The sequence below is a fragment of the Pagrus pagrus genome (assembly GCF_965226575.1).
Source record: "Pagrus pagrus genome assembly, chromosome: 22".
Taxonomy (NCBI): domain Eukaryota; kingdom Metazoa; phylum Chordata; class Actinopteri; order Spariformes; family Sparidae; genus Pagrus; species Pagrus pagrus.
In genome coordinates, this window is record NC_140204.1 from 1,273,749 (window position 1) to 1,285,372 (window position 11,624).

The window sequence follows — 11,624 nt, forward strand, 5'->3', positions numbered from 1 at the left end:
TCAGGTCGCACCAGCTTTGTGCTCTACTCTCTTTTACTGTCAGCTTACAGCAGATAATGATTCACATCAGGGTTTCAGACCTCCACCAGACGACGTGTTGAAACTAGTGTCTGACTGTAAAGCTGAGTGTGTTTGGTTGCAGGCAGCGGACTGAAGGGAACATCTGAACCAGAGAAACATTTCTCTACACCAACAGCTGTTTGACACGAGACTTTACAGCAGCAGCTGCTCTAACACACAATCACACTCTCACTTTGATTTAACATCCAGATTTTCATCACAACTAATCAAATACAGATCGACTGCTGATACTCTGCTGTACGATGGTCCTGGAGATCTACTGCACAGGACGGATCTTCATGCTGAAGCTCTTCAGGGAGTAGTCAAAGCCCTTCCACTGGTACCAGTCCACTCCAACAGCAAAGAGAGTGCCATCAGCCCCCCAACGATAAACCCCGTTTGGATTTGTGTTGTGACAACTGTTGTACCAGAACGCTCCAAGGTGTGACCTGGCACAGTTGCCATCAGCCCAGGTGTCCTGGTCTTTGTCAAAGGTGGAGAACTTTTGTCCAGTGTGATGAATCAGGGCGTCTCCTACAGAAACACAACAAATGTACAACCAGCTGAATCTCAGATCTTAATTCAGTAGATGAGTAGCGAGCAGGGCTGTACGTCCAGAGTATATGGTTATGATGATATGAGATAACAGTCACATTTTGGTTGTGGTGATGTCATAATTGTTGTCTTCCTGGTTTTAAAGGCTCATTACAGTAAAGTGACGTCATTTTCTGCTGTTCTACTTGTTCTTATACTCGTCTTACCCACTGATTATTCATCTAAAAGCTCAGTGTGTTAGAATTTTGTATGTTTTTCATTTGATCACAAAAACATTCAGCAACAACTATTTAAACACACACGTGTTGTAAATGATCCTCAGGGTCTCTCTGATGTTCAGGACAGTTTCACATGTTGGAGAGTTCACAAACAAACAATCACTAAGACAACTGAACAAGTATTTAGAGTCCAGCTGTAGGATTTTACAAGGTCCCATAAAATTAAAAGTTTTACATGATTATTTTCACCCATCTTTTTGAGAGGAGTGGTCTCTGCCATCTGAGAGAGGTGTATACAGGTGGTGTATTTGTTAGCTCTGGACAATTCTGATTAACCTCATCTCTTACTTTTATAACCATCTCTCTCCCCCTAATGACTCAGTCGTTTACTAGGGCCAGCTGGGAGAACGAACTGCAGGTCACTCTGTCAGATGACTTAGCCTGATACAATTCACAGTATTACAGAGTTTACTACAGAGGCTTTCCCATCTATCCGGGCAGATTAGATGAGGGATGCGATGGTTGTTCTCAGACTCACTTAACCCACATGTGACCTGTTCTGCTCATGCCCCAAATTGTCCAACTTCTGGCAGCTATTTTTTTTACAACAATCTCAAAGGTTTTGGGGTTGAAAATCTGTCCGTCTCCTCATATCGCTATTTTTGGAGGATCTCCAGACAAAATCAATCAATAACCTCTGATTGCCCGTTGGAAGATTCGCCCTCACCAGCTTCATTCAGCTTGGCTGTCTGACACTGTTTCTTTTAAACTTGGGAAAATAAAGTTCACACTCAGAGGTTCCTCTGAATTATGTTAACCAGCTCTCTCCTGGGGAAGGGTCACTGTAGTGGTCTGTTTAGTACATGTGGACTTTGAGTACTAACCTCACTGTCTGCCCGCCACACAAACGTATAGCAGGTGCATTTGACCTTTGACCCCCCCGACTTCTGTTGGTTAATGATTTCCAGCAACCTGTCGCAATGTCGTTGGTGTCGGCAGCTATCAACCACTCTCTCAAACGATTAATCAAACCTTCTTTATTTTATTTTTTGTATTTATTTTTCTTAATGTATTTATCAATTCACTCCATCAAGCCTTGTGTATCTATATCAGTACACTTGTACTATACCTGCTCTATATTATACACAAACTATTGTGTCATCTAGTATCATTTTGTACATTTCTGTCATGTTGTATATCTGGATACTCTGGTTTCATGGAGGGTGCTGTGGATTTGGATGGGGAAGATGAGATGGGACTCCGTTATAGGAGCTTTGTTCATTTACTGTCTTGTGTTTGGATTATGTGTTGACCACTCTGTTCAATAAAATACACAAAAAAAAAGACACAAAACATTTCCTTTTACCAGCGACTCACCTGCCCCTCCATCAGTGAAGCCAGACACATGCAATCTGTATCCGTAGGACTCTGGGCTGATGGAGAACGAGGAGTAACGGGCGAACACTGCGTTTCCCTCAAAGTCCTCCATGTCGACCAGCAGCTCGTACTTCTTCCTCAGAGTCAGGTGGAAGAGATTCTCAAGACCTGAAACGAACATGTTGGTTTTAGTTCGCTCTGCAGTTTTCATGATGGCCCACTGTCTGCTGAAAGGCGGTGAAAAGGACTGGAGACAACCCCGATCATTGTTACAGTAATTTTACTGATCTCGTGTACTATGCACCCTGTTATGTGTAGCAGCACCATGACATCTGTTCCCTGCTTCTTGTGACAGTGGTTATATGGTGGGTGTTGCCCTTTAGTTTGGTTTCATCTCTCACCGAGCCAGTACTCTCCAGCACCGCTCCCAAAGCCCGTCTTGTACTGATCCCAGCCTCTGTAGAAGTTCACCGAGCCGTCCATCCTCCTCTGGACCACCTGGAGGGACGAACACACAACACACCTGACAGCTCAGGTTTCCAGACAACATGGTTGTCCCGGTGGTGAGTCTACATTCTGCCGTTAAACTAGCTGTTGGTGGTTGATGGTCAAGAAATTTTTCACAGAAACAATTATCAATTTGAATGAAGTGTGTTTTATGATGAGGTAACGAGGCGACTGGGCTCGTCTTCGTTCAGTAAAGAGAGAAACTTGAATTCAGACTGTTGTATTTATCGGTTTAGTGACGATAATGTCAAAGTGTCAGAATATTTTCCTTCCTCTACACTGATGTTTCTTCACTCTGTTCATAATGTTAGCTCATTTTAAACTCATTAAAACTCTGGCTATAAGAAATCAGACAGTTATTGGATGACATGAGCCATCCTCGGTAAAATGAATGGGTGACCTTCGACTTGTCTGAATGAGAACTGATAACTGGTGAGAGAGTGAAGATACTCACCGTCCACCGGCCTTCCTGTGAATCCATGTCACAGTACACCTACACACAAACACATACACTCATTTACAAATCTGATCCATTTGCAATTATTAAGTATAATAATTGTGAGCTACAAACGAAACTACTACAGTTGTGTCAGAAGCATCAGTCAGAACATGTTGAAAACTTTTATGGTCTAAAGGCAGAGCTGCGTCCCAGAGAGGGTGAAGTGTACCTGGACAGCAGACGTGGCTCCGATGGGATAGATGGTGTACACTCCACTGGGTTGTGTCCTGTCATTATTATGAATATCACTGCAGTCCACTGGTAGGACGAGCTGCTGGCAGCTGGTCAGTACTGGAGCCAGGAGGAGGACGACGGACAGCAGCTGGACCGAGGACATGTTGATTATTATAAACTGTGTACAGTTTAAAGGCTTTTGTTTCCCCTCGTAGAAAAATTATCAATATTTGCTTAAAAAAATAGGATTTATCAACTGGAAAGGACAGGAAAGTGACTTTAAGAGATTTTACCCTCCATGTAAAAAGAAAAAAAAAAGAAATAAATGTAGATAAACTCATATTTATTTAGAACATATGTAGGTCAGCGTTAGTAGCCAGAGAGGCTAAACACAGACCGACAGAGAAGCGTTCAGAAAAGTTGCTGAACACAGAAATGAGAAGAAAGTTAATTGTAAGAAACTTGAGTCACCAAACAATATTTTAACTAATCATACTGAACCTGTTAACACACTGAAATAACTTAAACATTTAGACAAACAGATTAAAGTTGGTTGCAAACTTACCTTCATGGTCAGATTTCTGTTGAAGCGAGCTGATGTCGGTGTGTCTGGATGCATTAATGTCTCTCTTATGTATGATCCAAAGTTCAGCTAAATACTGAAGAGCTGCTGTTTCACAACAATAAAAGCATTAAGTGAAAGATAGTTCCCCCGCTATAAAGGTTTGTTTTTCTGGGGAGTGTTTCCTTATTGAATCAAAGGTTAGACTGAGACGCAACAATCAACTATCTTCATCCAGAAAGTTACAGTCTGTTGCTGTAACTATGAACTCAGTAATAAACTTAATAAACTCCTAACTGAACTGACACATTTCTGACTATGTCTCCAGAAGCTGAACATTATGAGCGTTATAAAGATGTATGTGATGGCGGTGTACAAATATCAAGCAGAATCAAATGGAAATGCCTCAGAACTGCAATCGAGTTAATGTATAATTATTTTATCGACAATCAGATAAAAAACAACTGATTCAGTTAATCACAAAGATGCTGAATGTGTACATACATACAGTACACGTAGATATATGTACAACTTACTTCACTTGTACTTTTGACACTGATACTAATACTTTGATACTTCTGGTCAAAGAAATGAAAAGAAAGATCTTCATTGGTTGATTTTTTTGTTTTTCTGTATAAACAAACTCTTATTTCATGACTGAATAAACACACTGACTTTAAAGGACAACACAGTTTATACTGTTTAACTTTGTTTATATGTGGCGGACCCTGCCACCTCTCTAGCTTCAGACAGTGTTCTGGGACCTTATTTTCCTCTGAAAACAGTTTGTTTATCCACTTATTGAAAAAGTTTGTAATGTTTCAAATAGCCACATGTTGTCCGTATTTAAACAGCGATTACAGCATTTGTGTTTTGTATTTTATTGCTCTGATTCTTCCTACCTGTCCTCTCCAGATGGTGCAGGACATTTAGTCTCTTCTGTCACCTTTCCAGCGTTCATGGTGATCCCGTGTGACACTGACTAGCAGTGCAGCACGTGAATTGCCGGACAAAAAACTGCAACAAAAACGCCACTCAGGTCTCCAAGATCTCCTCTGAAGTCTCATCATAAAAGTCACCTGTGAATGAGGTCAACATAAAATGACCTTTCTGTTAATAGTATACATATACAGGGTAACATGAACATTTGCAATCTAAATGAATTCATCTGGTGCACTTTGAGAGTATTGTTAACTCCACCACTTGTCTGCTCTGTGTAGTTCAATTATTCTTATCCTTTTTATTGAAATCATCTCTAATATGTATTTTCTGAATTTCCCTGATGTAGCAGCTCAATTCTGATTCTTCAGGTTAAAAGGTGCTCCCTCCTTTAAAAAGCTGGAACATGCATTTGTATCAGGCTAAAAAGCATTTGACACGTCCTACTCTTATTCAATGTGGGCATACGTTTTACTAATAATACTGTTATTTACACTTACTTAAAATGCAGCTTAGCTCAATAGCTTCCAGGTCATGTGATCAATTGACTCAAAATCATGTTGGGATCGTGTAACTACACTGGCTGCATGAGATACGCCTCTTGTTTTTACATTTTACATCTCTAAATATTTTTTATTAATTTTTATATGCAAATATTAGCATTTTAGCTCAATAGCTTCTTAATAGCTTAAAACACAGTAGCCTATCTCTGCTTTAAATATCCCATTTTTATTTTGAAAACAGGAAGTCGGTACACACTGTAGCCCGTGTGTTTACTGTAAAGTCTGTAATACGGGTGCACTTGAAATGTTGGAGTGGCTTCTTGCGAATGTCTCTCGGATATCCAACTTAAAACTAACTTCACTGAAGCAGCTAAACTTTAGCGCCGCTCCGTGTCGATCCCGCCCTGTGTGGGTCACTACACTGTCATTGGTCAGGCGCACACGCTGCTAACGATACCATTGGCTGTAGAGTGTGACAGTCTGTCAGTAAACATCAGCCAACAGTCCTCTGATCTTTAATCCATGAACTGAGTCAACGAGTGAGACAGAGGAGGAGGAGCCAAGATGGCCGACAGCGAGGGAGGACACTCACGTAGCCAGAAGGAGCCGGGGAAGAAGAGCAGAGCCAACATGGCTGACAGCAGCAGGTAGCGAGGCAGCGTTCTCCGTCTGTGGAAAACCATGGACAACACAACACAACACAACACAACACAACACAACACCCTCTCTGTTCTGTCGGATCATTGATGACACAAGTCGTCAGAACTGGCGAGAAGATGATTTATTGGAGGTGAAACGACACATGAAGCACCTTAAGTTCTCTAAAGATGTTAACAGACACATGATGGACTCCAACACATCTGATTGGTCGATCGATCGACTGATTGATTGCCGTCTTTGGTGTTTGAGTCGGTGAATCTTGTGCAAATATCTTTGTGCATACGTGTGCTTGTGCTTATTTCTCATGTAAAGCTAAAGTGATGAATCTTCAGGTTCAGGAGGAGGATTATGGCTTTTTAAGACAGAGTTTAAGGATCTTTAATGTTTATTAACGACTGGACCTTCATCTTCACACACGGAGGACAAGTACGTACAAAGTAAAGCTAGAGATGAAGGTTTAAAATGGAGATGAGGTGTTTTAAAGGAGGAGAACTGAGATTCATTAGCAAACAAAAAAGGTTTTCTTGAGGTTTTGTCAAAAAATACAGTAAAAACAGAATTTAATATTAGAAAAAAGACACTAAAGATAAACGTTTGTTCAGGAAGGTTAAGGTTTCTGTGCAGTGCAAGAAAATAAGAAATACATGTGCTATAAAAAAGGTTTGTGACACGTTTAAGTAAAGTTTGTGTAAAAGGTTAAGTTAAAGGATTTAAGGGAGGAAGGATTGAGAGGTTCTGGTCCGGACTCAGGTCCACGTCTAAGACTTGTTCCTGGAAGAGTTCTGATAATAACGTGTCGGAGTTGTTGTTTTTACTTTAAATGTTCTTGACGAGTTTGATTCCACCTCAAAGTTCAGTCGGAAGAGTTTGAGTTCATGTTTCCCACATTTTACCCAAAATGCATTTCATGAACTCCCCAGTGACTGAAGGGTCCAGGTCCAGGTCCAGGGAGGTGGTGAATCAGGGACCGGTTCGTTTCAGCAGAATCCTTCGGCTTTAACCTGCAACACGTCACAAAGTCCAGGACGCTTCTGAAGAACCTGAGAGAGAGAAACACGACTTCAAAACAGACGTCTGCCAGCCAATCAGAATCCAGCATTTAACTGTTAGCTGACACAGTTCAACACACACACACACACACACACACACACACACACACACTCACACACACTCACCTTCAGCGTGGTGACGATGTCTCCGAACAGATGTTGGGCCTCCTGAGTGTCGGGTTCTTCAAAGTAATCTGACGCCGAGACGTCGACGACGATAGACGAGATGTTTTCGCACACACCTGCAGACACACAGGAACGAGCTCTGATGATCATGTCCATCCCATAATAATCGTGAGTGTGTGCTCAGAGGGTCAGCAGTGTGTCTCACTGTGGAAGTGCAGGATGGCCTGACCGCTGACGGGAGTGTGAGTCAGGAGCAGCGTCTCCAGACTCCTCAGGCCTGCTGCACACAGCTCTGTCGCCACCTGCAGGCCGAGGTCGGTAATACGCTCCAACTCCAACACCTGCAGGTGAGAGCAGCTTCGCACTGCGCACACACACACACACACACACACACACACACACGCACACACACACACGCACACACACACGCACACGCGCACGCGCACGCTCTACTTGTTGCCAAAGTAACCACTAACTGCTGCTTACTGTAGCTGCAGTTAGCAGCCGAACAAACGATCTTTGTGTGTCTGCATCAAACGTCGTTAAAGAACATCCAGCTGTGACTCACCTAAAGCAACCAATCCCTGAGTCCCACAGCCGGCCCCGCCCACACTGAGCGAGCGCAGGTGTGGCCAGCACCGACCAATCGTCTGCAGGCACCGGTTTCCAAAGCGAGTGGGTTGTTGGCTGCGTCGGTACAGGAAGAGACGAGTGAACTCAGTTTATTAGATACAGACAACAAGCTGTGTGTGTGTGTGTGTTCACTCACCAGGGGTGAGCTGGAGCCACCTGCAGGCTGCTGATGTTCCTGCAGCCTGCACCCAGGGCCCACAGAACCTCCTGACCCAGAGGATCTGATGAACTCCTGCAGACACAGACAGGTGTACAGTCAGACAGGTAAACAGACAGACAGGTGTACAGACAGACAGACAGGTGTACAGACAGACAGGTGAGCAGACAGACAGGTGTACAGACAGACAGGTGAGCAGACAGACAGGTGTACAGACAGACAGGTGTACAGTCAGACAGGTGTACAGACAGGTGTACAGTCAGACAGGTGTACAGACAGGTGTACAGACAGACAGGTGAGCAGACAGACAGGTGTACAGACAGACAGGTGAGCAGACAGACAGGTGTACAGTCAGACAGGTGTACAGACAGGTGTACAGTCGGACAGGTGTACAGTCAGACAGGTGTACAGACGGACAGGTGTACAGTCGGACAGGTGTACAGACAGGTGTACAGTCACACAGGTAAACAGACAGACAGGTGTACAGACTCACCTGTATGTGAGCGTCTGCAGGTTCCTGCAGTAGCAGCTGGCGAGCCACAGCGTCCTGTCTGTGAGGATGTGAGGACACTGAGAGACCGACAGGTGGAGCAGACTGCCCCCTGCTGACCGCAGCAGAGCCTCCACCCCCGACTCCACGCTGCCCCTGAGACAGGAAGCACACAGGTCCACTACAGTACCCACAATGCACTGAGGGAGCACCTCAATGTGTCCTGACCAATCAGACGACAGCTGGACTAAATTAGATGCAGTTGCCATGGAAACATGCATTTCTTTTTCAATTTAGAAAAATAAGAGCTTTTAAATTTTTCTCAACGAGCCGACTCGTCAGCATTAATCCCTGAGAGGTGTGTGTGTGTGTGTGTGTCTGTGTGTGTGTGTGTGTGTGTGTTACCGAGTGTTCTTGTGGTAATCCTCTCGGGTCTCGTCAGCTCGTCTGCTTCGAGGCTTCAGGTTGTTGAGAACCGCCGACTGAGTCTGAGTACACCACTGAGACAGAGTGGTGAGGAACTACACACACACACACACACGCACGCACGCACGCACGCACGCACGCACACACACACACACACACACACACACACACACACACACACACACGGATTAATCAAACAGCAAAGCTTTAATTCATTCTTGTTTGTTTGATAAAAATGAGTCCAGCAACAGTAACACAGTGATGGTGATGATGATGATGATGATGATGATGATGAAGGTGATGATGAAGGCTGCTCTACCTCGGCCGACACCCTGGCGTTCTCCAGCCGTAGGCGTGTCCAAACCGCCGGGTGCCTGGCAACGAACCGCCAATCGGAGCAGACCTCGGCGGCGCGCAGCAGCGAGCGCAGGTCCAAGTAAGGAAACACGCAGAAAAGCCCCGCCCTCAGCTTCAAGGTGTCCGCCCCCAGCTGTCTGTCGCCATGGTGACGGGACGGGGTGGAGCGGAGGGAGGAGGCGGCTTCTGCAGAGGAGGAGGAAGTGAAAAAGCGGCGACAGGAAGCATCGAGAGGAAGAAACATTCAAACGATTCAGTTTACCTGAACCAGGTGTGTGCGTCCGGGCGAAGATGAGCCTCCTCATCTCAGCGCTGCTCCAGAATCCGTCCTCCTCTTCCTCCTCCTCCTCCTCCTCTTCCTCCTCCTCCTCCTCCTCAGTGCTGTGGTGACGGCGGTGTCTTTTGCTCCACGTTCTCCCACATCCTCCCTCACCGACCCTGAAACACGAGAGAAGAAGAGTCGACGTGAAACACCTCCGATCACCGCAGTCACACTTGGTCCTGAATCACGGGTTAACGCACCACGGCCTCTCTCTCCTCCCGTCTCCTCCTCCTCTCTCTCGTCGAGTCCAAGATGGAGGGCAGTGTTGGAGGTGGACCGACCCGGCCTCACCGTCCCAACCTCCTCCTGAACCCAGAGACAAGGTCCTCATGTGACCCGTCAGGCCGCTGAGACACACAGAGAGGAAACGGTTCAGCTGAACAAATCATCTGCTCAGTGTCAAGGACTTCACTCTGTAGTCTGACATGACGACATGTTAGAGGTGATGATGCGTTCAGGTACCTGTAGTGAGGCTGGCTGTACAGCTGCTCTCCCAGTCTGTAGGAGCCTGACACACTGTAACTCCTCTGGAGGAGGAGGAGGAGGAGGAGGAGATGTTAGAGGAGGTCGATCAGACAAATCTACTCCACAGATCAGCACTCAGACGTCGTTTTCTCACCCGGTTGCCGATGGCTCCCTGCAGCTTGTTTGCGATGATGTCATCAGTGCTGCCGTCCAGGCTGCGTCCCCCTCGTCCAGGTGCAGGTGTGTACGGGTCAGCGTACGGGTCCGTGTGTGTGTAGCTGTGGTTGTGGTGTGTGTGTGTGTGCGAGCTGAGCAGCAGCAGCTGTCTCTCTGCACGGTCGGCTCGCTCCAGCAGCGTCTCGATGAACACCTGAACACAAACACACTCGGTCACAATTCACTCGACTCTTCGCGCAGCTGGTTCACTGAAACTAGATGGCAGCTGGGACGCTGTCCAGAACCGGGCCCTGAACAGAGGACAGATCACCTGCAGTCTGGACTTGGCTTCGGCCTCTTTCTGAGCCGTTTCCTTCAGAAAACTCTCGATGTCGACCATCTCCCTGCAGAACACACACACACACACACACACACACACACACACACACACACTGCAGCCTGAAATGTGTCGTACAGTTACAGTAGGTGCAGATAATCATGTGTCTAAATGTCAAACACACACAGATATGAAACAACATGAACACACACACACACACACCCTCAGGCCTGCTGAGCCTCACTGTCATCTTACATTCATCATCACAGCAACCCACAGCTGTGTGTGTGTGTGTGTGTGTGTGTGTGTGTGTGTGTGTGTGTGTGTGTGTGTGTGTGTGATGCAGACTGAACATGACGTCTCCTCTGTCTGTGCATCTTGTTGTTCCTCTCGAGCTCACAGCTGATCACTGCTGCGTATGATAACAGATATTTGACCGCTATGATAAAAAGCTTCAGCTGACAGATTCTGGATGATCTTTGTCTGAATCTAAGAGCTGCAGGTGTTGCCATGAAAACTATGCCGGCTTAGCCGTTAGCAGCTGCTGTTAGCAGCGTGCTCGTGGATGCACAGACGCCTCTCACTGGATCACTGTGACACAACAGTCTTTTTGTGTGATTTCTCAGACATTTATTCAAGGATACGATGTCTCTAAGACGTGAGAGTCACACTGAATCTTAATGTTTCATGTCGTGACTCTGAGAAGGAGTGATTTCTGATGCCCTAATTCTGGTCCACTGGCTCAGAGAGGCTGCTCATCAGGATAACGTTACAAACTAAGAATGAAACGCTGCAGACAGACGGACGGACGGACAGACGGACGAAGCCTCTGAGATACTGACTGGTGTCGCTCGTTCAGCTCCGTCTCTTTTCCCTCCAGATCTCTCTTCAGTCGCTGCATCATCTCCATGGCAGCCGAGACCTGACGGATGAAAACAAACACTGAATCATCAAATGATCTAATTAAAGAGTATTTAAATGTCCAGCGTCACAGCTCCACCCACCTGTCTGGACAGGTACGCCGCCCTGTCCTCCACTTCCTGTTTCTCGCC

The 11,624-nt window shown here is 45.8% G+C and overlaps 2 protein-coding genes across 6 annotated transcripts in view; both read right to left on the minus strand.

The window, feature by feature from the left end:
• LOC311251099 (microfibril-associated glycoprotein 4-like) lies at positions 1 to 6,069 on the minus strand. 2 transcript variants are annotated; one of them, XM_084343386.1, is made up of 8 exons: positions 5,987 to 6,069; positions 4,855 to 5,031; positions 3,956 to 4,060; positions 3,386 to 3,538; positions 3,172 to 3,210; positions 2,612 to 2,708; positions 2,211 to 2,378; positions 1 to 594 (listed from the first exon to the last, which is right to left on the minus strand). In XM_084343386.1, exons 3-8 carry the CDS (start codon positions 4,007 to 4,009, stop codon positions 338 to 340), a joined length of 768 nt encoding a protein of 255 aa, XP_084199512.1. In that variant the 5' UTR covers positions 4,010 to 4,060; positions 4,855 to 5,031; positions 5,987 to 6,069; the 3' UTR covers positions 1 to 337. The 2 variants fall into 2 exon arrangements, with proteins under 2 accessions (XP_084199512.1, XP_084199513.1); XM_084343387.1 differs by lacking the exon at positions 3,956 to 4,060.
• A 91-nt stretch (positions 6,070 to 6,160) lies between these two features.
• LOC311251096 (F-box only protein 41-like) overlaps positions 6,161 to 11,624 on the minus strand; it is an 8,651-nt gene continuing 3,187 nt past the window's right edge. For 3 of the 4 annotated variants that reach the window (XM_084343381.1, XM_084343380.1, XM_084343382.1), the window contains exons 3-17: positions 11,577 to 11,624; positions 11,415 to 11,494; positions 10,567 to 10,639; positions 10,234 to 10,449; positions 10,077 to 10,141; positions 9,815 to 9,961; positions 9,555 to 9,730; positions 9,255 to 9,478; positions 8,915 to 9,030; positions 8,513 to 8,665; positions 7,999 to 8,094; positions 7,798 to 7,916; positions 7,435 to 7,593; positions 7,230 to 7,345; positions 6,161 to 7,094 (exon numbers count right to left, since the gene is read on the minus strand). The exon at positions 11,577 to 11,624 is cut by the window's right edge and continues 495 nt beyond it. In XM_084343381.1, the coding sequence (XP_084199507.1) occupies positions 7,032 to 7,094; positions 7,230 to 7,345; positions 7,435 to 7,593; positions 7,798 to 7,916; positions 7,999 to 8,094; positions 8,513 to 8,665; positions 8,915 to 9,030; positions 9,255 to 9,478; positions 9,555 to 9,730; positions 9,815 to 9,961; positions 10,077 to 10,141; positions 10,234 to 10,449; positions 10,567 to 10,639; positions 11,415 to 11,494; positions 11,577 to 11,624 (1,851 nt within the window). In that variant the 3' untranslated portion in view covers positions 6,161 to 7,031. The remainder of the gene's footprint in view (positions 7,095 to 7,229; positions 7,346 to 7,434; positions 7,594 to 7,797; positions 7,917 to 7,998; positions 8,095 to 8,512; positions 8,666 to 8,914; positions 9,031 to 9,254; positions 9,479 to 9,554; positions 9,731 to 9,814; positions 9,962 to 10,076; positions 10,142 to 10,233; positions 10,450 to 10,566; positions 10,640 to 11,414; positions 11,495 to 11,576) is intronic. The other variant, XM_084343383.1, reaches the window with a different exon arrangement.